The following is a 25,511-nucleotide window of genomic DNA, read 5'->3' as shown; positions in this document are numbered from 1 at the left end:
TAAATGAACTTTGTTTTGCAAACACTAAGTCCTCTCTTATGTTTAGGCCTCACTTCAAACATCTTAAATATTTTTTAATAGTATTTACTTATTTTGCAATCTAAATTTAAAGTAGTAAGTTGCAATCAAAAAGTTTGGTTTGATTTTTAAAAAAAATATAATTCCCTTGTTGGCATTAAATATTATTTTTGTGACCACTGCACTTTCTGTTCTATTTCATTGTCATACCTGGGGTGCTTTTTCTTTAGAAAGTGACTGAATGTATGTATCTTAGTTGTTTATTTATAAAGTAACTTCATTTATCTATCTTAGTTGTTTATTTGGTGTAATTGTTTGGACATCCAGGTTATATCAGGTAGCTATTGAGCTATTCAGAATCATGATAAGAGAATCTGGCACATGACAGGTTTAGTCAACTAGAGTATGCACTCTCAGTGTATGAACCCATAGCTGCTGATACACATGCAAGCATCCCACTGGAAATGCCAGATTTCTTCCCATACACTGCACTGCTTGTCAGCATTTGTGTTCACAGCAAGACGACCATTTGGCTCCCACTGAAGTAACACTGCAAGCTTCCCACAGAGCCAACCTGATAGCTGGCTCTCAATGACAGTTGTGACCACTTAAGACAGCAAATTTGTCATTGCCATCCTTTCAATCAAAGAGTAGAATTTTATACATTAATTTAGTTGGTTTTAATTGTATGCAGCGTAGCTAGAAGAAAAGATTCAAGAAGTAGTTTAGTCTGGTTGTGTGCGATGGCAGGGACTGGCTTTGATAATCCAAGATTGAGAAGCAGGTATATCAGATGCTGGTGATCAAGGAAGATGCAGCTGAAGAACATGCTTACTCTGCTGTGACACTGTGTAGCTTTAATTTGTCAGTCTGAGGTGCTGGATAGCAGTTCAGCCATGGCAGTGAGGAATTCGGAGTGCACTGCCTGCCCAGATGGTTATCTGCTTCTCAGGAGAATTGTGCAGTCCACACTGGGCGCAAGGCAAAACAACAACAACAAAAAAGACAAACAGAGAATTTAGGTTTTGAACTTGGATAATTAACCATTAACATTCCTATTGTATTCATGCTGTGCAGTGAATGTGCGAGAGGGAAGAATGGGATGTTATAAAGTTTAACAAGTGGCTGGGAAGTGACCTCGTGGATCCTGCACTAACAGTGTGCCATGAGCTCCCATTGAACCTGCACCTAGCTAAAATATTCCTAGACAAGCTCCAGCCCCCAGGCGCTGCTTAAAGTACCACATTCTGGAGTTTTCCCTGTTTTGGGAACACCTAGTAGGTAGTGTGACATCCCCTCCCTCCCTTCCCACCCCAAAAGTTTTCAAACGGGAGGAGGATTTACGTTAAAATAAATCTGAGAAACGATGCGCTAGAGCACTCCGAGTTTGTTGGATGGAAAAATTAAGTGTGTATTTGCCTGGCCTTTGAGCTGTAGAATAAAGCGCTGAGTATTCATACTCAAATTTAGCGTTATCTGGTTAACAAAACTGATAGTTCATAGTTTTTAGAATAAAAAATCCTTTCATAAAAATGTTTGTCACCTATAGAAATAGTAGAAACCATCTAAAACGTTTTAAAAGCTATGTTTGAGCTCAAAAGTAATACTGTTACGTACTGTTATGAATGTTTGACTGAATCACATGTATTTTACAAGTATGTTAGACTAAAATTTGATTACTGACCAACCTGTGAGGCCAGTTTGGGCACGGATATTTTTAGTGAGATTCATTCATGTTTTAATCTTTTGTCTTCTTTCTTGGTTACACCTTTTTATGTTTTCTGAGGAATAATTTACAGCCACAAAGCATATGCGAAAGAAATCTATAAGCTTGTCTGAATTCCTTATTTTTATGAAAAGTAGTAAGTTTATCAAATAAGCAGGTTATGAACTAGAGGAGAGTCAAGCTATGTCGGCATGCAACAAGTTTGTGTCCTTGCTGTCTGCTCATTCTGCATGCTATAAAAAATAAAAACTGTATTGCACAGAGCTTTCCTTGGGTTGCCACTGCTACAGCAACCACTTCCTCGCTGAGTCCGATCCAATGACTCATTGAGAGTTTTGTTGTTTGGGTAGTGGAAGGTCTTGGGGTAGTGAGAAAGGAAGCAATGCTATCTCTAACTGTATTTCTAGACAACGTGTGTGTGTGTATTTAGCTTTTGTGTGTGTAGTTTTGGGGGCTTTTTTAAATTACTGAGGTCTACAGCAGAACGCTCCAGATGAATTCTCAGACTTTTGTACAAAAACCAGCTTTTTCTAAGGTGCATGCATTTAAAGTTTTTGAGCTATATGTTTTCTTTTTAAGATGTGTATCTTTGATAGCAGATTACAGCCCAGAGTACTTGCATAAACTGTAATCTCGTGATTATCTCAGAGCACTATGCTGTGGTCTGAAGGACTAGAGGAAGAAAACCAGGTTCTCAATAAAGATGTCTATTTATACACTTTGTTGTTACGTCTTTCATCTTTATTCCCTGGTGCTACTGTACACCATGAACTCTTATACCCAGAGGATCCGTTCCAGATGACGCAGCTGGCTCTAACTAATGAGGAAGTGGTTAACTTTGGACTAGAAAGTACAGAAAAGCTGTTTGTTCACTTACAAAGCTCTCCGGAGTCAACAGGAGAGTCTTTCCATTGAACTTGACGGGATCAATTCCAGCTGAAGTGGCCTCTTGGAAACCTCTCTGTAGCAGAAATTTTGAACACCAAAGAGAATTCTTTGTGGTGGAAAGGAAGATACTCCCACTTTAGGAGTATTGAGAAATTGTTTTATCTGTCACTTGTGGTATAGAGTATGCACAGTCCGGCACAGAAGCAGGAGCTACTCACTCTTCTGCTGGCACTGGTGATCAGTACTGCTGTTGCTGGTGTCCAGCAGAGCCAGGGCAGCAGTATCTGTCCTAGAAGAGTTGTTTGGTTCTCTGGTGTATTGTCACGGCTCCGTTTGTAACATTGGATTCTCTTACATGCTATATATCTTCATTGATAAATTGCCAGCTATGACTTACAGCTCCCGTATAACAAGACTGTAGGTATCTCTGCAGAATATAGAGATAATTATTTGCTGTATAAGCTTGAGAAATGATATCCCATTTAACCCAAGCATTATCACTTTAACTCTGTTAGTATGGATAAGGTCCTTAGAGAAAGGTAATTACCTTTCTGTGTGTACGCTTAAAATGATATATTGTGACCATGTGAAGTTTTGAGGGATTATGTTTGGCCCCTTACAAATGTTTGAGTTTTTAATGAAACTGTTGTAAGTTGGTTTGCAGTCCTTCAATTTACTGGATTCATCAGAATAATTACATTGTATCATTTCTAATACATTATGTCAGACTTTTTTTTTATTTTGGTATGGCAGATGTTATTTTGATATCAGCTTTAAAATTTATTCTGGCATTTTTAAAATATGATAATTAAAAGTGCATGTGGAAGAATATTGCATTGAGATTTCTGTAGCAAGATTTTTAAAATCCATGCACTCTAAAGTTACAGCATATTTTAAAAGGTTTGATTTCTTTAATCTTCCTAAGTATGATGAGCTTGTGTAATTCTTCTGTATTGGTTAAAATCTACAGTTTTGTTGTAGTTTTCCCTCTGTACTGTTTCCAAGTTCTGTTCCAGAGGAGGTGCTGGTTGTGTTTGTTGTGATGTTCTGGACTTTCCTTACAGGATTTGTGTGGGATCTGACACTGGTCAGTCAAAACAGATAAGCACTGGTAGAATGCCTAATGCTGTGACACCATCTGTCAAAAACATCTGGAGACCTTATAGCTTCACATATCTGGATTATGATAAAATTGAATTAAGCCTATAGAGTCCCTTGGTGGTAATTCTTTGCCTTCATCCTCCTTTTATTCTGCATATGGTATTGAAAGAATGTCTGATCTGGAAGCTTTGGAGTCTGTCAGTTAGTCAGGAATGCGGTCCTTCCTGGAAATTTTACTTCTACTTACGTAAGAGCTTTCGTTCTCTGTTGTGCTGGAAAGCAGCAATTCTGTTCATCTGTATATTGTCAAAGTACTGGCACTTTTAAGGTGGAAAAGTTAGAAGTGAAAGGTTCTGTATTCTGTGATTAATGTAGACAAAGGTATTAGATGACAGACACACGTTGTCCCAAGCATCATCACTTCGCCAGCATGTGCACTCCACGGACGTCACAGCTGCACTGCATTCTGCAGCAAACTTCAGGTTTCTTGCCCGAGAGTTTTATTTGGCAGCAGTTGTGATTTTCCATAAGTCAATAGCAAACAGATTTCTACCCTAAATCTACTTACTACTTTTATTAGAGACTTCATGCATGTAAAAAAGGCATCAGTGCAAAAGTATTACGTTGCTACAGTAGTGACTTATTTTAACATGGGGTGTGTGTGTGTGTGTGTGTGTGTCACTTGCAGATTTGTGCTAATGAACCACAATGGGAAAACTATCTTCTTTTGGTATTAGCTTTCAGATTTCAGTGTATCTTAAAATCTGGGAATGAGGAGGAAAGTGTGTCTTCATTTCCTTATATAATTCAAGTCTTGCTGTCATGTACTTCCTTTCATCAGAGGACTTTAGATAACCTTAATATCTTCATCACCCTAATCTCTAGGTTAGATGCAGAGATGCAGGAGTGACCTCAACTATTTGCAGACACAGAATTGTATCTAACATTATTTTATATTCAGGTTGTAGGCATAAAACAAGAGCATTTTAAAAATCCAATTGAAGTCAGTTTCATTTTAGAAGATCAGAATGTAGGATGAAGTATTTGTGATAATCAAAATATTCTGGACTGTGAATATATTTTTGTTTCATTGGAAGTAGCAAATAAAATTTTACTTTCTTCTGAATAAGATATCAGAATGCAGGTTGGATTTGTCTTGTTCAGCTTGCAAATAGTAGATACTAAATCCTGATGATCAGGATTTTGTCATTTTAGGTTGTGTATCCTAAGGAAGTTCTCCTTTTTTCACATTTATAAGCAGAATTCTATGATGCAGAATTATTCCCCTCTGTGATTCTGGCAAAGGTCATGGAGTCCTTTGTAGTCTCTTTGGTGCTTCTAAACCCAGAGTTTACAGGCAAAATTTTTTCCTGAAAGCATCAAAATCTTTGTACTTGAAAGTTGATGGGTTTGGTGTAAGAGATTTTTGTAAGTCACAAAAATGAGTAATTACTGAAGAAGAGTAATTAGAGAAAAGAAGCCTGAGGGGAAGTTCTACTTAAACATTGAGCAAATACCGTTAGCTCTGCAAAAAGAGAAAAATAATTTCTAGAAGTGTGAATAGATGTACCAAACGCGTGTGTTTGTAGTTAAACCTAACTCCCGAGTCCATTTCTGTGCTCCAGTGAATTTTGAAAGCGTCAAAGGATGTAAGCAACTCAGAATACTCCCAGCTTAAACTAAGCTGAATTAATATAAGTAAAATTTTAAAAATCCTGTGCTTCAGAGAAGTTAACCTTTATGTTCAAACTCAGCTTTTTTGCTCATGCCCTTTGATGTATTGCATTGTCTGGCTGCCCTCATCACTCTTTTTCTAGCCAACAAAAATTATATGCACAGTACGCAAGCTCAGTTTCTCTTTTTTTCCTGCTCAATCTTATTTTTTAGTGGAAAACCATGTAAGAAATTTTGCTGTCTGGTTTGATAAAGCAAGCTTCTTGATCGCCATCACTAATCCATGGGAAATGTTACTTTTCACTGTGAGCAAAATAGACTTAGGTGTCACCCCATGTGCAGGGCTGGTGCACGCTGCTGAAAAAGAGATCAGTGACGGTGATCAAGACAGAAGCCTACACATTTCCATTTTGAGTTTTCTTGGAATATCTGAACTGGAAATAGTATTTTCCTGGAATATCAGGAAAAGAGTTTGGATTGCTAAAAAAAACTTAAGTAACCTCTGCAAAAACTATGTTGAAATTTTACTTCATTTTCCTGCATTCTTGGTTAAAATTCTAAGAGATTAACTGAACAGCTTCTTGAGCTTCAGCCTTCAAATTAACTACCATCTCATGAATGAGTTGTGGTTATAAAAATATGCTTTTGTATTGACTTAGAAAAAGCATCAATAATATTTGATGGTTATCAGACAGTTTTGCACTGTAAGACAAGAATTGTGCCTGGAAAGCACATTTGTAATTAAGGTGTGGCATATTTGTGGCTTATTCCGAGGCAGGTACTCATAAATAGGGAACAGCAGATGTGAAGGGTGTTTCAGTGTGCCTTCCTGACAGTCTGGTTACAAGTCGTCAAGTGACACAGTAAGTCCCTTTTAGCTGTTCTTTCTGGTTTTGTGAACAGAGGACATTTTAGACAGCCTCCTGGAAATGCATGTGTATCCTTTGTAGAAAATACATGTGTCTTCATAAATCTAAATAATAGAATATTGTTAGTATTTATGTAAAAAGCACATAGTTTAAACGGTTGAAAAATGTAACCAGCTGACTCACTGTAAAATACCGTTCATAAAACCTTAACTCATGAAACCTTAATTGTTAATAAATTCTTAAAAATTGCATGAGCTTGTACACTCAGGATAAACAGCTGGCTTTTTTCAATAGCACAGCTGGTGTAGAAGCATAAAATTGCTACCATTTGAACAGGACGTGAGCTATATTTGGCAAAACATTTGCATGAAAGCTGAAAATTTGCAACCTAATTTTCACGTATTTTGATTTTCTTTGTACACCTATTAACCACAGATCTGAACCTGTTCCTATTGATTTCACTATCACTTGTTTAGGTTGTAAGCCATTATGTGCCAGGATACTGTATATTTAGAGTAAGCCATTTTTCTTTAGCTGTGTAAATACTAGCGGAGGATACGGTCTCTCTGAACATCCAAAATGTTGTTGCTGAACTGTCATTCACAGGAATTTAAACAGATAAAGTAACTTAAGGATGTAATTTCTTCCTTGAAAAGGCAAAGCAAACATGAAAGCAGTAAGAATTATGCTTCACAGCATGCAAAAGTCAACTGTTCCTGCTGCAACTGTTCATTTGTGAGGCTACAAAAGCATGTTCCCATGAATTTGGGCAATACTAAAGAAGACTGCTGATGCAAGTCTGCAGATGTGTAGTGCACTGTGAATCACGGATGCATGCAGGGATTAACTGAAAGAAAAATTTCAAGCTCAACTCTAAACTTTAACCAATCAGATTCTTTATATATTACTAGGGAAAGTGACATTTATACCACTAGATTACTTGTACGGGTTTTTTGGGCTCTCAGATCACACCAGTGCATCATACTTACGTTCAAATTTGAGGACCCAGATGTTTACAGTTGTTGTTATAGCCTTCCTGCTAAAGCTTTCTATAGACCTTGTTCATCTGGCTGTTGTTTTAAATGAAATTACATGAAACCATTCATTGTATGCTAGTTTAGAAAGTACTGTCACCTCCGTGACAGCTCATTCTGTCTTTTCCTCGTTTAGCTTTAATTTAGTCTAAGGACTACTAGACAGGGAAATGACTGCACAGGCAAGGTCTGTTCCCTCATTTGCACTGTGATGAAGCAGAAGACATCGCTCTGCCAGAAAATTTATCTTTACTATTCAATTGGTGTAGGAAGTCTTACACAGATTAATGTCCTGAGCACTAATGGCATTAATCACATAAAATCATCTGTAAACAAAATAAGCCTCTGAAATATTTAACATTAATTCCCTTGCATCTTATTTCTGCCACTGTTAGTGAATACTGTCTTGATTTCTCCTATGGCTTCTCTTTCTCCTGTGCACATTTTTCTCATTGCTGGTGTTTTTCTGTGTTGCTCTGTTATTCAATTCATTTGCTTCCTACAACTGATTTTTGAGGCAATTTACACCTCTAATATGTTTAAACCCAAAGGTAAAATGACACTTGGAACTATGGCACTCACTTAACTGTGGCATCTCGCTAGTAATCTATAACTGGATAAGGTCTGTTGTGTAGATTTTTGGTGTTAGTCCTTCTTGTAACAAGTCCATCCTGCTGTTGTTTCAGAAGGTTGATTGATCTTTTGTTTAGGTAAAACCAGATTTGCTTTTGAAGGCAATAATTTTAGAAAGCTACCTTTGATTCTGGAGTTTCTTCCTTGTATTTGTGCCTCAGGAACAGCTGTTTTAAAATTACAGTTCATAAAGCCTCTTTGCACTTAGGGTATTTCTACATGGCAAATAGAATGCAGTACAAAGGTGCCCGGTTTGCTCTGAACAGCTTTGATACTAGAAGTCAAATAATTTGTTGGTGCAGATTCCACACTGCTGTTCAGCCAGGCCAAAGGAGACTTAATACCAGTTCCGTGGTGGTCTGGGTATCTCTGCAAGGCACCACACCAGGCAATCGGAACACACCCCTTCAGCGTTCTCTGTTCACTATTTGTGCTTTCCTTGCAGATTTTCCCAGCAGTCTTTCCCAGCAGTCCTCTTTTTGCATGGCTCTAGCCCACAATGTAGTTACTTTACCAGGAAAAAATCACTATTTTAGAAATATAAACTGCTGCCTTCACACTGGTAAGTTATGCTACGTAAGAGACACCTCCAAGTTCCAATTTACAGCGAGTTTATTTTCTTCCCGAACATGGCTATCTAGGCAAAGGGAATTATTAATCCAGTGGCAAAAAGTTTTCTAGCTATGCAATGATTACAAGTCTGACTAATTTCCCTCCATAGCATTGTCCTGCAGTAAAACCTTGAGGTCGTGGCTAATGAGAAATACTCACTTCTATTGCTTGCAGGGTAGTAGCCCTGAGATCCAGAAGTCCAACTGAAACAAAATCAAAACAAACAAAAACCTAATTCAAAAAGCAGGCCAAGTAGAGGCCAATAGAAATCCACCAGTACATGAAACATCAAATACCAGTACATCATACGTTCCTCTATGCTAGTTAAAACCAATGTAGGAATGTTAATAACAAGGAAGACAAATCACCTTGTCAGAACCTGGAGCTTGTCTCATGGAAAAGATTTTCTTAAATTATTCTTAATAGGTATGAGTCATCATCTACACGAGGATGGGGATCAGAAAGCACAATCTTGGTGCTCCATCAGCCAGTGTTGGAATTGCCCACAGGTGAGGGCTCTGCTTTAACCTCCAGATGAGCATGAAGATGCATTAGGCTTCGCCCATTTTAGAAGGCAGACGGAATGATGCCTAATAACAATAATAACATGAGGGATTTATAGTCAGCGAGTAAGATACGAGAAACCACTTCTGTTTAAGTAATTACTGTTTAGAATTTTTTTAAATTATATCTACGTCTTGTGGTAAAAGCTCTGAGCTGGAAATCACTAGATTGAGGCTAAATTCCCTGTTCTATCACAGACAACTTTTTTAAAGTTGAGGTATTAATTTCTGTTTCAATTAATCAAATATAAAATAAGGATAATACTTTCTTTGCCTGTCTTCAATATCCAGCTGTAAGCTTTTCATATTTATGGCAGTGTGGGGCTTAGGTTTTAATCAGGACCTGGAAGCAATGCTTTCTAACATCAAAACAAAACACACAATAGGAAACTATCCTCCTAAACAAAGATACTTACTCAAGCAAGTACATTTTCATGGAAGTTATTCTAGAGATAAAATATCTCTGTAAAAATGCTGTTAAGAGATTGCTTAGAGTGACAGGCAGTGCATGTTTAAACAAGTAACTTAGCTGGGGATCACCATGCTTGTCACATGGTGGTACGTAGAGGAAAAATTAGAATTTGTTTTAAATCATTCTAAACATGGAAATTATTACACAAGTGCTGAAAAATATTCCTATTATTCTTTTTAGTTAAAAAATGGCCTGAAATGAAGTCTTGGAAGACATTCACCAAAGAGCACACCAACAGTCTTCCAAAGACTGTGACTTGAAAATAAATCAGAGACTTATCAGTCCATTTTAAAATAGTTTTCTATTAATGAGACAGCATTCTGTTAATCAGAATTCCTTAATCAAATTGCTGCTGTTTTGCCATAATCAATGTCCTTGGATTCAGTGTAGCCAGATACAACTGGTGATGAAGTTGATCCATTATATTTTCTTGCTAGAAGTAAATCTTTACTAAATTGAGGTCAATGACAACACACCTACTGCCATCAGTGGAGGCAAAATTGTGCCCTTTATAGCTGCCTCTGCAAAGCAGCACGTTTGCACATAAGTTCAGATTTGTTTCAGTTTAGCTGTAGCAGGTTCTCTTCTTTTTTTTTCTTTTTTTTTTTTTTTTTTTTCTGTTTTACCTTTGCGGTTTTCTGAGGACAGGATTAGAAGCCACCGGCATGTTTTAGCATGAATCACTGGGTGAGAAATACTTCCCATTGTCAAAATGCAGTGTGCGGAACAATTGTTACCTTTAACAGGTATAAAAGACATGCAGCATCTTCTGGACTCTGGCTTCTAACTGCAGGGAGGGATCTCACTACTGACTGAAAATAATAAATTGCAGAAATTGAAATGGCAGCAGCATCCCTGATGTTTTAGTTTAGTTATAGAAGAGTAAACAGGTGAAAGGGTTCAACAATTCTTTTGAATATGAGAATTGCTATATAAGATGAAACCAATGATAAATCTGTTACGTTTTCTGTGAGAATTTAGGTAAGAACTTCAAGGAATGGTAAAGAAAATTAATATTATGGATACCTTTGGCACAATTTCTCCTTTGAGGGTATGTTACTTTTTACATTCCATGTGAAGTTTGGAAAATTGTACTCTAAGACTAGTATTAAGTCCAAAAGTGAGCAACAGTCAGGCTGAAAAAATGCAGGTGTGTTTGTACAATGATTTCTTTTGCAGCTCCTGCTGAAGACAATGGGAGTTCTCCAATTGAAAGATGTGTAGGGTGGACACCCTTCTGTGTTTTTTTTGTGGGTTTTTTTTCCCCCTCCTGTCTCAAGAATGCAAAAAAAATTATTCTGATCTCACTTGTAATTTTAAGCAAATTGAGATTGACCATCGTTATGCTGTTGCTAACATAAACCTTGTTTTTTGTATGACTGAACTCCCAATACGCAAACACCATCTGCCTGTTGAAGGAAAAGGGAATTCACCACTGAGACAATGTGGAACTCATTAGGAGTTGAGAAACATCAAGCCTACTGCAAAAGCTATGTAGCAGTATCCTTAGAAATCTCTAACTCTGCATTCAGTGCCTGCGTTTGTTGAAGTTCTTCCTGTGATACTGAAGAAATTTTCCACTGTTAAACTGAAGAGTTTCCAAACAAAAGCTTTCCTCCAGAGCCAATTTCAGATCAGGTGCCACTGTGTGAAATTTTATTGACTTCCTTGAAACATTATATAGCCTTGGAAAATTATGTTACAGCTAAGAACACGGAAATTCAGATTGTGATGGAGCAACGTAAATAATAGTGGCACGTCACTTTACCCTTGCAGGAATAATGAGTATTTCTTACTCCTGTAAAATGTTTCTTGAGTGATAATTCTCCGCGATATCAACAGGAACTTAGAAAAAGCTGTGCCTTTATTTTCAGGCATTTAAATTTAGCAAGTTCTAAAAGATACACCTTTGCTTTGGATTTCGTTCATGTAAATATAAACATACACTTTTTTAAAAGTTGATTTATCTGAAATAAGTTGTGTGCTCTCTGGTTTAGCAAAGTACTCTATTTTTGGAAGTTAACTTTCTTATCATCAAGCTCTAAAATGATATTAAAATTGTATAAGCCAGATAAAAAGAAATTAATAGGACGCAAAAGAGCTAAGTTAACTACCTTGAAGTACATGTAAGAGTATGTTCCTTTTGCAGAATACAGCTGCTTTCTAGCAGGACTGCAGAGTCATTTGAGTAGTTAGGAAAGGTGGGTACTTCCACCTGCCCGGGGTCAGGTCTGTAGGTATGGAAGGTCATCGCCTGGGGAGAGGTGAGTAGCAGTCTGGTTCCTACAGCAGAGCTGTCCAGTACCAGTTATGGTGCCTTCTGGTTTCTTCAGCATCTTCCAAGTGAAAAGTGCCGTGCTGAGCTGCCTTGGATACCCTCTGTGAGATGTTGAGTATAATTGGGAGTGTGTGTGATTTTGAGTCTCTTCAGAGAAGTAGAACCTTTCGCTAAGTACTGACTATGCAACATCTGTAAAGCAATTTCTGCTTGACAGCACTGATCATCAGCTGCAGAGTGCAGCCTAGTCACTCTTAGCCGTGCGCTGGGATTGATTTACTGTCTCTGTGATTTGAACTTCTGCTAGTGTTTTATGGGAGTGTGGGTCCACGAAGGAGTAACAGTCTGTTAGGAAAGCACGTGATGTTATAGGTAGATAGCTGATTCATGATGCTGGAGCAAGCGAGTGCTTTAGTACAACCCCATTGTTAGTTGTCGGTGTGAACCTACATTCATCCTGAGGTTTCTGAGCTAATATTTCCAGCAGAAATGGAGATGTCTGGATTTGACCATGAAAACTAAGAGCAAAATGGCAAAAGACTACATGCAAGTAGGAAATCAAAGCATGCAGGGATATGTGCAATTATGAAACGATTTCCAGAGATGACCATGGCAACTAAAAGTCATAATTTTATGGCATGGCAAAAACCTCAATAGAGATCTCAGTAGAAATATTGGCTTTGTGGCAAATCGTAATTCCTCTCGCCTCACCTAACCTTTTCATATTCCACGGGCTATAAATTACTGATCTCTTTCTTTCCATTAGAAGATAAGCACCTTATCACCTCTCCTCTTTTCTAACATCCTTATCGCTCCACAGGCAGTAAGTATCTTTACTCTCAGGTGGTCTGATTGATATGTATCTAATTAAAGGCAAAACATTTTTTCTCAAATTGCCTTCAGCTTTGAAGTATGTTGCTTTGATTTCAGACCTGAAGAACAGCTTCATGTGCCTGGAAGTTATCTTTTTTCAAAGTGTACTAGTTGATCAAATACAATATACTACCTCTGTCCACAAACTTTGCCTTACCTGTATACCAATGCATTCATTTATTTTTAATGAAAAAGAGAAAAGACAGCTTTTCATGGAACTACTTGAAGGGTAGGTGTGAGGACTGCGGCTCTTCAGAGCCTTGAAGATTAGGACAAAATGTTCAAATATGATGAGAAAGAGAAGAAAAGGATTCAGTAGAGACTAAGGTAGATAACTGGATTAGCAAGAAAAATAATTTTAGGACTTATCTCTTAAATGGGGACATTTTGTGTGAAAGAAGTACCAGAGATGAGAAAGCTGAATATATAGGCAGGAGGTAGTACCAGCATCAAATTGTTTTAAATAGCATTATTCTACTTATCATTTTAATGAATGTCTTAGGAACATTTGTAGGTGGTGAGAGGGTAGATTCTCCAAAGTTATATAGGATATTTTTAAAAAGCCATTAATTCTCTCTAATTATGAGTAGAAAGGAGAGGAAGAAACATCATGTGCGTAACACTGAAATTTCCAGGCAGTTCCAATTTGCATAGCCAGCACTTACACAGAGATTTACTGATTTTTTTTATTTTTTTTTTTTCAGATGTTACAAGGGTCACACAATTAATTGACCTGACCCATAGGGCATTTGCTAGTTTTATGACAACAGTATCTTTTGGGGTTTTTTTCCTCCCAGTCCTCTTCTTTACTAGTTCCAACAAGTTTTAAGAGTGGGTTATATTCTTCACTGCGAGGAGGTGTTTCAAAATAAGTAATGGAAAAAAAATCCACTGAAACTACCTAATTAGATTAGAGGAAAAGAGAATAGATCCAAGTTACTTTATCCTTCCCCTAGAGCACCTTTTTGCCCTTAAAGAACCTTTTTGTAAACTTGAGGCATTTTTAGTACTTTGGAACGATCTTCTGAAAGGCGCATTTTGATGCAAATCATTCACTTGCTGTTGCAGTGTGTGGCTGGCCAGGAAGGAGTTGGTGTCCATTCAGTGCTAGAACAGAAATCCCTGTTCCCTGAACAAATGATCCCGCAAGGTGCAAGTTCCAAATTGCTTACCTTCTTGTGGCCTGCCTGTTGCAGGGGAATGAAATAGCGTTATGTGGAATTTAAGAATTTCTGTAGGGAGCCCTCCATGGTCCTATTCCTTACGTTTTGTTTAGTAAGGCTGCCTTGCTGTTGTTAATAAGGTCTGTCTTGGTTTGGTTTTCCCCCTCTGCTAATTGCTTTTTTGATTTGGGCTTTTTAAAGTATGTGATAGGATTGCCGTTCATAATACGTAATAACCACAAGAATCTCTGAGGTCAGACTGTCACTGTGCTTTTGTTTGTTTATGCTTAGCTGGTACTTGGCAGCTTGTGCCATTCTCTAAATTAACAGGTTGTTCTTTGTATTTGAAGTGATTGATGTGATTGAAGTGATTAGCATGTATATGCCTAAATGAATAATTCTGGGGGAGGGAGGGATCCAAATGGAGAAAACTTGATAGGTCCAAAGAGAGTTTGTTGTAAGAACCATGTTATGTTCAGGAATACGGAACGGACGTAAGTGAGGATAAAATCTCAGACCAAAAAATGTATGGGAAAGTACAGTTTTACTCTAAAATCTTTGCTAATGAAGGTTAAGGGATGTACTTTTTGTTTCATTTCTCTAGAGGCAAAAGCCCTGGTGTAGGTGCAGACATACTGAGAAAAAATTCAATTGCTGGTACAACGATTTGTTTTTCCGTGATAGCAACATCGGGTCAAACCTCCTGGGTTTTGGCTTCCAAAGTAACTCAAGAGCCTATAGAAAAAGGACCATTTAAGTGCTTAAATTAATTTTAATAATATTGCCAAATCACTTGTCTCAAACTTCTTTTTTGAAGAACTTGGAGTCTACATGTTTCTTTTTCTTAAGAGCTGGTGCTCTTGTTTCTGTGAATGAGCAATAGTTGTCCTGAATTTTTTGCAGGGCTTCAGTATTTGGCATTGTGTTGGTGTGAGGGGGGATTCCTGTGTCCCACAGAACTTCAAGAGTTCACCTGCTGGTTAAAAAGCCCTTGCATGTCAGCATGTGGAAGCAGTAGATCATTTATTTATTCCTAACATACATAGTTAGAGTCTAAAATTAAAGGGCAGATCTGATTCTCTACATCTGTATACACATGAGTTTTGTTATTTTTTCCACAAGTGATGCCCTAGACTCAATAAGGTAATGGGATAATGGGAGGTCCCCAACTGATAGGTCTAAATGAAGCTGCGAAATCCTGGGTTTTGCCCTTGAACTACCTTTTATTTGCGCATACTGCCGTATCATTGTGTGCCATTGGCTTTTGAATACATGTGTATTACATAAAGTTAATATGTTGTTCTTGATTTTGCTTTGCAGTACAGAATTGGACAGCTGTACATGATAAGCAAGCATAGCCATGAGCAGAGTGACAGAGGTGAAGGTGTGGAAGTGGTGCAGAATGAACCCTATGAAGATCCAAACCACGGCAATGGTCAGCTAACAGAGAAACGGGTTTATCTCAACAGGCAAGTGCAGTAGAACTGTTTCCCTCAGTGTGGGCTGTAATAAAAATTTGCAAGACAATAGCCTTTCTGTTTCAAGTAGAACATGTTCCTGTGAACACGTGCTGCTTCCTGGCAGCCGCAGGAAGAAGGAAGGTGAAATAGTTCAGAGGCTTGAAAGAAGACAGCGATTAGTTGTCATTTCTTCTAGAGCATCTTTTCCAAGAGAAAGAACTCTAACTTGATGTTAAGGATGTACTGAAAATCAGAGCTTTTGTTTTCTTTTATACTTCACTGTCATTTTGCTTTCCAAAATTGAAGGGGGAAGCTGAAAAAATGAAAAACAAACCAAACAAACAGTCCACCCCAAACAAAAATGAAAACCAAACCATTAAAATGGTTTAAGGGTTTCTTACTTCATGATAATGACACAAAGCCAGTATCCCGTGTCTGGTGAGAAGAGATTTGCCTCAGCAAAGTTAATTGACATTGTGAATGGGCTTGTACAATGATGACCTTCTGTACCAAAATAATAGGATTGGAACATGATGGGAAAATTGTTTTTGTTTCCCTGAAGTTCCATCATTTCTTAAAGTGAAATATGTGTCTCTTTTTTATGGTGAAATAATACTGCTGAGGATCAATGCCTCCACACTCACAGGCCAGAGATGTGTTTATATTTTTAATTTTTTTCTTTTTTTTTTTTATGGGGTCCTGTGAAATATACTGCTCAGTCTGTTCCCATTTTTACTGTGGCTGATCTAATTGAATATCACTGCTTTTCTGAAGTGCTTCTGTTCCCCTGGGCCTGTTTCATTTTATTAAACTTACGCTCTGCAGCATTTCATACTGGGCATAGAAACACTATAGCTATTGCTTCTACATTGCTCCTCCACTGCAAACCTGACATATCTAACCTTAACTTAGGCTAAATTCAATCACCAGTAATGTTGCGCGCGCGCGCACACACACAAGTCCAATAATATGTATTTTGACACCATCTAATATTATTGTGATTGTAACTCTGCTCTCTCACAGGCTAGACACAGGACTTGAGAAAAATCAATAAATGTGTTCCTGTTGTAGAGCTCTCAGAAGTTGTGGGGTTTTTTTTTAATGTTTCTGGATATTTCTTTCCTTCATGTTAAAAAGAAGTAAGGCTTTAAGCGCTAACGAGTGTATTCAGAATGACCATTTCAGGGTAATTCAGAATTACCCAAAGGACTGTGTGCTACAAGGCGCATATGGGACATCCGTAGTATTAGGAAGCACGTAGTTTCTGGTAGTGCAGGCAATAGAACAAAGGATCTCTTGCCCAAAGCTGCGTACAAACACTGACAAAGAAAATCTCTGTGCCTACAACAACTTGGGAAGTTTACCTAAAGCTATGGTGGATGGTTAAGTCAGTTCACTGAGTTTAATGATAATTGTAAATATTCCTTGATAATCATGACCCGACTAGCTATTTAAATCTGGTTTTGGTGTCACCATACCACCAGATAATGCAGTACTGTCAAAGCTTTGTGGAAAGGCTTAGCAGGTTTTCAGGCCACTATGGATTTGGCTGGGAGGCCAGGATCTCTCTGGAAGACTTCTCTTAAGGAGACATGCTGCCATACAAGATGTGCTGAAAACTTCTTCTCTGCCTGCCTCCCTTGAGGAACAGGACTCCTTACACAGGTTTTGCTCTCATCTTGTCTTCTTCCAGGGTCCACCACCCTAATAAACTTGCTAGCTTCACTTTATTTTGCTCTGGGCTGATCTCCTGAAGAACTTTGAGCTTATATATTTCAGTGGTGGTTTCTTGGAAAGATTTTTGCATTATTTTCATTTATTTTTTCTTGCCTGCTAATACTTCAAGTCTTGCAGAGAGGGTCTTCTTGCTGACCAATGGTTTCAGGTTTTTTATTTCTTCCTCCCCATGTGCTGAAAGACTGAAATTCATCCAGGGAAGGAAGAAATAAAAAATAGAATTAAAAAAAAACCATAAAATTGATCCACAGATTCCTGTGATCTGCTAAAACAGAAATACTATATTTTCTTTCTCTGAGTGGACCCTTGGAACAATTCATGTTTGTCTATGACTGTCATTTGATGGCAGCTCTGAGAATAACGTGTGTTTTGCTCATAAAATTATTTGGTTTGGAGATGCGTCATAACAGTGAAGACAGGTAGACAGGCAAATATGCTAAAAACAACAATAACCAAAAAAAGTGCAAAACAAGCAGCTGTATGTGAACAAAGATATTACTAGTAAAAATTTCTAGTGTCACTGTAAGCCAGTTATACTGAGAATTGATTGCTATGTCTTCTCTCCTGCTGGAGCATTGTTTTCAGAAGCTGAAAGTCTGCATCCTCTGGTATTTATTATTTAGGTATCAGAGTAAAGTTTAGTGGGGATAAGAGAGGGAGCAGACATGCAGTCATAAAAAGACACTGACAGAGGCTGAGAAAATAAACAAAAGGTCCAATACAGTGAAGTCTATTATACAGTATGTAAAATGCTGCTTAAAAGATTACACAAGAAAGGTTTATGTAAAGAAAAGAATCTCGTGAGCAATGTCATCGCAGAGCAAAAGTCAATGCACTTGATGTTAATCATCAGTGAACTCGATGTCTGTTGCCTCTGGACAAATGAAATATTTATGTGTAGCTAGGTCTTGGTTAAATAAGCCTCAATGATCCAAACTCTGTATTTGCTTCAGAAATTTGCTAATATGGAAAGTTAATTTACATTCTGCACACAGTTATCTAAACAGAACTGTTTCAGACATTTACACTTGGAAAACTGAGGTTTGACAGCATCTACTTTAGTTCAGTAAAGGTTCAGTTTAAGGCTTGGTCATCAGCTTGACACAGCACCAGACTCACAGCAGTTTTAACTGAGTCCCACGTGCAGTGCTGTTTCTGGTCTCCAAAGGTCTGCCTGCCTTGGGGTGACTGGTGCTGCATCTTTGTTCCTGGCAGCTTCTGTCATTATAATTGATGTCATTAAGAAAAGGTTGAAAGATGAATTATCATGAACTTCCCTTTTTAAAATGTATGTTTGTTCATCACTTCTTTGGTACCTCATGTGACCAGAGTTCTGGAAATGAGAGAGCCAGGATCTATGATCCAAGATCCATGGTAAAGAAAATGTTCCCACTCTTCCATAGTATTATACAATTAACCTCTAATGAACTTTCCATGTGCTGTGTCCATGTATTTCATTTCTTACTTTACTGCTGTTGTACTGCTGCATTGGTAAGTTCTCTTGGCAGATTGAGCTCTGAGCTGTGCCATCAATTCCATTATTTCTCCTCACTTCTGTGATTTACTTTTCCCATCAGCAAAATGGGACTAATACGGAGGTGGTTTGAGTGATTTGTTAATTTTAATATGAAAGCTTCCTACTCGGGAGCTGGTGTTGGTAGCGTGGGAAAACCTGCGTGCCAGGTGAGTCAAACATAAGGGTTTGTGTGCTGGCAAAGAATATGGAGGAAGAAGAAATAGTCTCTAAGAAGAAATAATGGAAGGGTTTGAAGTGGACTGGAATCACGTCCTTCAGAGCTCTTGTTAGAGAGTGCCTCCCTGTGGCTACGGGCGCTGTCAGACAGTTATGCCTTGTATGGTCCAACCTGCTCCCTGCATCCAAGACCAAACGTTTGAGGCCATAAATTCTTGAAATCTGCAACTTCAGTTTAATAATATATACAAGGCTCGGAGGTTGTTGCGCTGGCAGCACATCGCTGGCTTTGAGGGGGGGCAGGCAGGCTTGGTTTCAGACGTGCTTGCGGAGAAAGCTGAGACAATGCGTAGTCATGAGATGAAAACCCTGCTGTGAAGTCTAGGAGTCCAGGTACTGCTGTCTCCTGAGAGACACCTGTCAAAGTAGGAGCACGTTTGGAAGTATCTTCTCTTCTAAAATACTCCTAAGCCGTAACATATTCTAATCTTCTATTTTCTTTTTATTTTCAGCAAACTGCCTAGCTGGGCTAGGGCAGTTGTTCCCAAAATCTTTTATGTTACAGAGAAGGCTTGGAATTACTATCCTTATACCATCACAGGTAAGGAATAAAGCAGAAACAATGACTGATTTGTACTTTTGGGATAGTTTAGCTTATCTTCAGAAGCTCCAAGTTAAATACTGAGCCATAGATACGAAGTTCCTTTAACCACTCCTGTTGAACTGCACATACTATTGCATCTTATATTGACCAGTAACAGGAAGTAAAGATTATAAGCCACGGACAAGTAAAAACTATAGAATGTTGTATCTATGCAATTTCTTTCTTGCAAAGAAAACATCAGGTGCTTAGATTTTTGTGCTGACTTGTACCCCTTTATTGTCCCATAGGCTTCAGTGAAATATAAATCAGCAGACTATCTGACACAAGTTTTTTGATTATTAATGTATGTTTAGTGTAAGGATCTTGCATCATTGTTTTATTTCACATTTCTTTTTTTTTTTTCTTTTCCCTCATCATTCTGTTTTTTTACAAATGGACAATTGGAAATCAGAATACACAGTAAGTTTTTCTTCCTCTTTTTATTCTAAAAATAATTGTGAAATATAGTGGTCAAATCCAAACTGATTCATTCTTTATATAACTAACGCATAATGCATTCAATAGTGGAACTTTATTTTAGCAATTTTTTTAAGAAATTTAAGGTTAAATTTGAAGTGTTTCTGTGGGGATCCTATAAATTATTTACCTTATTTTTTTATCACTTCAAAATAATTTGATGTATTTTTAGTCACTGACTGTAACAGAGATGCTTCTATAAAACAGGGCAAGGCTTTTAAGATTCCAGTTATTACGTGGAGACATGAGAACAGATTTTATTTTATTTATTGTTTTATTAACTTATAAAATGCTCATCTCTGGTATAGTATCTGGGAAACTGTACAATCTGTAGACAAAATTAAACATAATCTGGGCACAGTGCCCAGAAAAATCAGCCATTCCCTCTAGCAGAGCTAAGGCAAAATATAGCACATAAATCATGAGAAAAATTGTTGTAAATGTGCTGGCCTCAATAATATACAGTAAGTTTTCAGCAACCTTTGGAAGATGAGGAGGAGATGGTGAGAAAGTTCCAGGTGAAGGGACCTTTCAGAAACTCCTGCCTTGATTTAGTTGGAACTTCTGACTGCAGATAAAACATAATCCACTTGTTTTTCTTCCCGAAGTACTCTAAGTGTTTGTGCAGATTTTTTTTTAAAACCAGTAAAGCATATGGAGAAGAAAAAGATTTTAATGTGATAAATGGGAAAGAAAAAAATTCAAGGGATTTAAAGGTTTAGATCTGAAAGCTGGAGACTTAGGAATTGAAACTGTGATCACCTGTGTTGAAAATCTAAAGTACCAAACTGTGCTTTTCAGTATGTACTGTAATACTTACAACATACTCTGTTTTGTTTCATATTTAAAATTCATTTGATTGTCATAATCAAATAATATCCCATAATGGACAGTAGCAATGAGGGGACAGATTCTCAGCTACTTTTGTTAGAAGATATCTTTAGTGGAGCCTATCACAGTTTATATTACTTAAGGGTTTACCCTTTGATAGCAGGTTTAAACTTGGTCTGGGAAGATGACACGTGCTATGTTGTATTGACGTCTCTTACTTACACTCTGTGGTATATTTTTTCTTTAGTGAAAGTAAATTTGAAAATTTTAATGTGATTTTTTTTTTCTTTAACTGAAAGAGACAAGTAGAAAATTATTAAAGGGGTGATAGCAGACAGAAATATAGGTCTGAATTTGAAATACAGTACACTATCAAAACCAAACAGCAATGCTGTACTCGTAGAACTTGAATCAGCAGGTGATCTTTATCTGATCTGATGGGACAACACCTGGAACACATTTTGGTGAAGGTATACAGCTATGGAGATGTTCAAGAGCATCAGCAAAAATGATTGCAGGGTTGAATAGACTTGTAAAGAAAAATTAAATCGGTCTACAAATGTTGAAGGTAGGCAAAACAGTCACTAAGTGACAGTATAACTGCCTATGGGAGTTGGGGACTAATTACTCACCATGGTGCAAAGAAACAGAACTAGAAATATTGGGATGAGATTAAGGAAACTGTACTTCAGACAAACATCTAACATCTATTTTAATGGAGCTGATAGACTATGAAATTATCTTGAAGGGAAATAAAGAAAGCGTCTTTGCCTCAAACTGCTGAATCTGGAACAGAAATGTTAAATATACCACTGGGAATAATTCCTATCCTTGTCTGAAATATTCCTCTAAATTTTGATCTTCTATATTCATTAGAGAATTCTGAAAGAAAGAATAAACCCACAGACACTGCCCAAAATATGTAAGATAGCTTGGAAACCCTTTTCTAAATGATAGCAAATTCCCTCCCAAGGTCGGTGGGGCATCCTAAGAATTAAATTGGGCCTCACTTCAAGGCAAATTGATTCTAAAGGCAGGCCCATAATTGGGTAAATAAAACATAGTCTTACCAAGTCAAGTACATACTGCTATGTAGTATGTTCACACCTCAACCTTCTAAGTTCCATGCTAAATAAAGAGCAAGGACCTTAAAGGCTCAGTAGTGTTACTTATTTCGGTGTCTGTTAGTGATATGGAAGAGGATGTGAACAACAGATTGAATCTTGCTGATAGTCCTAAGATTTTTCAGTTGTAAAATATGAAGGCTGTTGGGAAATTGCATTCAGGAACATACACTAGCATTCAGAGATTCAATGCAGAATAATTTCAGCAATCTGATTTTCCTGTGGAAGTAATATGGATTTCATAAATATGTCCTAATTTCAGGTGCTTAAGAAGGTCATCTTCAAAGAAAAAAAAGCTCAGCAGGCATGATAGTATTCTCTGCAGTGGTAGTATAAAAAGCCAAGAGTGAGTGGATGCATGAAAACAGGAATGGAAATTAGATCGTCATGGTGTTAGTACATCTGGGTCCAGTTATGATGGCACCTGCTTTAAGGGATGGTATTCTCTACACAGCAAGCCCCTGAATTTGACAGCAAACAACAGGGCTACTACCAAGCCTCTCCAACCATATAAATAATATGTAAAGCAAATGACACACTTCAAAAAAGGAGTTTAGCAGAATGATTGCACAATTGATGCTTTTGTGTTGTGTGATATGCGAAGTATTGTCATGTCAGGAGAGCGTTTTAGAACCTACCCTGTGCTGTTTGTGGAGCCTCATTAAAGCTGCAATACAAAAGATTTCCGATCAGGAAGATGAGACGTGGGTGATGTCCCGAGAAATGCTGTATCAAAGCTTGTGCTAATCCTCGCAAGCTTCCTGCTGATGTTGAGAGGGAGGAGGAAGTAGAAAAAATACTTTCGAAGCTGAAGCCAAAGGACGTCATCCAGATCTGGGGGCACTATTTAGAGAGCCAGACACGAGATCCTCCTATAAAGGTCAAACCCTTGTTTCAGTGTCCAGGGCATTACTGAAGAACTGTACGTGAGAAAGTGTCTGAAACTCAGGAGTTGCTTTGGTTTTGATCTAGTGATCAGAAACCTGACAAGATATCTTGCTAAAATAAATGTTTGATTTGTAAGTTCACTTAATATTGTGATTAGGTTGATGTTAAGCTCGTACATTTGGGATGAAGCTGAAAGGGAGCCCTGTAGAAGTCACTCCTAGGGGCTCTGCTCTGTGAGCAGGTATAGGACCTGGGTGCTGGTGCCTCCTGTCAGGCTACACATGCTGGTGGGGAATGGTTGTTGCTAGCTGCTAGCTTTTGGAAAGAATTCCTTTGCTAGTCACAGCCTGGAGTCTTTTTCACTTGGAGGATGGAGGAAAGACCTTGCAGCTCTTGACAAACCCATATGTGCCAGCTTATCACAGCATTTGCAAATACGTATCTTCAGTGTAAAATATTTATGCTATTCTTAGATAATGTGGACAAGAATGACTGAACTTCCAGGGAGCTTTCTTATTTTTCTTTCTGAGGTTGTCCAGCTAGATTAGAAATTATTAACTAGATAGCAAACCTGTCTCTGTAGCAAACCAAACAAAAAAGGATTGCATAGAACTAAGTTTCTTTACCTGCATCAGGATACTGGTAGACAATAAGCAGCACAAAGCAAATATCCATTTGACCTGTTCCAGTGACAGTTGAGATTGTGGACAAAAAGAGAGGAGCCTCAAGCAAACAAATAATCACATCACGAACGTATGGTGACATGGTAGAAAACTATGGCACAAAAAATTCATGGGATCAAAGTACACTGAAAAAATGAGCCTAACAAAGTTTAGCTGTCAAGTTGGAGTGCAGGGACGTTAGGAAAAATACAATTTAAGCAAACTCTTCTGAGTTTGGAGGTGTAGTTCAAGTGTTTACCAGGGATAATTTCAAATAGTTTTTGCTGATAATCTGAACACTTCAGTGTTGTTAGCACTATTTCAATTCCAGGGCTGAAATTTAAAAACAGCTGGACAATTTTTTTTGTGCATAATTTATGGCTAGCTGTTAGTTTCACAATTATAAGTATATAAAGCAAAATAAACACTAAAAATGGCATTTACTACTCTGCAAGGAGGAAGAACATTCTTTCAACCTGCCAGTGTCTCAAATCAACTTAGGAACAGCATATAAATTCAGAATATTTATGAAAAACAGTTACGGGAAGGAAAGCAGGAGACAACGATTCCTTTGATGTATCACAATGACACTAATTCTTCTACAGTAAATGACTGAGGCAAATAAAATTATTTAGTCTGGTATGTGTCAAGGCCCCAGAGTGATAGTAGCTAAATGTTCCATTATTGACCTGCTGGCTTCTGATTACTTTTCAAAACAGGCATGTTTTGTGCTTCACTTAGCAGCTGCCAGTTTATCTATGAAGTAAATTATCTGGAAGGAATGTTTTTGTTACTTCCATAATGAGATGACTTGAGAAGGAAAAAAAAAAAAAGTTGTTTAAGACAAACATTGCAAGGAAGCTGTAGAGTGGGTTTTTTCCCTGTGTTCTTTTTACCTGATTACCAGTACTTGAAATTTGGATGTAACCCATCCGTATTCAGTGCACAAATGTTTCTCCAGCTTGAGTATACGAGGGCTGCATCAAAAGAGCAACACAATCTGTATTGCAGGATGAGAGCCCAATACAAAGTCACTACCAAAATTCCTCCCCTCTCACCCCCCAACTAAGAAGACAGGCTAACTGGTGACAGCGCTCTAGTAAAACACGTATTTCATTCCTTTAGAGATTCTAGCAAAAGGAAGGACCTCTGTAGTATATAAAAGAAACAAATAATATATTTTTAGAAAGCTGCAAACCTGTATTCTCATTTAATAGCTTAATCCCATTGAATCAGAGTAAATCAAACTGCTTGGGAGAATTCCCTTTTTTCCACCACTGGCTTGTTATAAAGGAGTCCAAACCCCTCTCTGATTCATAGGACTGTCATTTTCTGGCTTCCGTTTTTCCTCAATAAACAGGTTACTGTTTTTGTGTGTTGAAGAAGGAAATCCTAAGGGAAGGCAAACCCAGAGATAAGTGCTGAGTTTCATAGTGATCAGAGGCAACTTGTTAGTCGACTGCTTCATCTTCATGTTATTATATGTAATACAAACAAATGGTAGCTTTCTTTCTGAGCTTGTTTACGAGAGTTTAACTCCTTTGCTTATTTTCAAGCCCCCATTTTTTTTGCATTGTTCTTACTCTTTCCACTCAACACCACTTTTTCTACTCTTTGCTGCCTTCCTGTACTTATCTCGCTTTCAAATTCTCCTCCCTCTCATTGAGTCACATTTTCCCAATTCTGCCATCATCCTGCCCAGCCCTTTCCGTCTATTCTCTTCTGACTTTGTCATCCTGATTGATGCTACTAGCCTGTGTAGCAAGTAACCTGTATCACATAGCAGCTCTGCGTGCTCAGGTGCAGTGCTGCCCAGAGTATTCTGAAGGTAGTCAGTAACGTGGTGGCCATCTTCCATAAAACTCTGAATATTCAATTAAAGAAACTATCTTTATTCTTTCTGTAGAAAGCTGAAGGAAATACTGTTATTTGAAATCTGCTGGAGAGACATCACTATATTATCTTCACGTACCTTCTTGCATTTAAACTGTGGAGACAACATCTTGTTTATCCATATCAGTGTGTGATTTTGATTTTTCTCCCGTATCGAGGTCTCTTTGTTCTTCCTCTCTATTGCCCAGAGGCACTGGCA

At 37.8% G+C, this 25,511-nt stretch overlaps 1 protein-coding gene across 1 annotated transcript in view; it reads left to right on the top strand.

Moving 5' to 3' along the window:
* The window catches only part of PITPNC1 (phosphatidylinositol transfer protein cytoplasmic 1), an 87,050-nt gene that overhangs the window by 23,923 nt on the left and 37,616 nt on the right, over window positions 1-25,511 (top strand). Inside the window, exons 2-4 of the mRNA XM_055727380.1 lie at window positions 15,225-15,373; window positions 19,307-19,395; window positions 19,850-19,857. Coding sequence (XP_055583355.1) covers window positions 15,225-15,373; window positions 19,307-19,395; window positions 19,850-19,857 — 246 coding nt within the window. The remainder of the gene's footprint in view (window positions 1-15,224; window positions 15,374-19,306; window positions 19,396-19,849; window positions 19,858-25,511) is intronic.

This window comes from Falco cherrug, chromosome 1 (genome assembly GCF_023634085.1).
Source record: "Falco cherrug isolate bFalChe1 chromosome 1, bFalChe1.pri, whole genome shotgun sequence".
NCBI lineage: Eukaryota > Metazoa > Chordata > Aves > Falconiformes > Falconidae > Falco > Falco cherrug.
The sequence above is the reverse complement of the archived record's forward strand: the minus strand, read 5'-3'. Positions and strand labels throughout refer to the sequence as shown.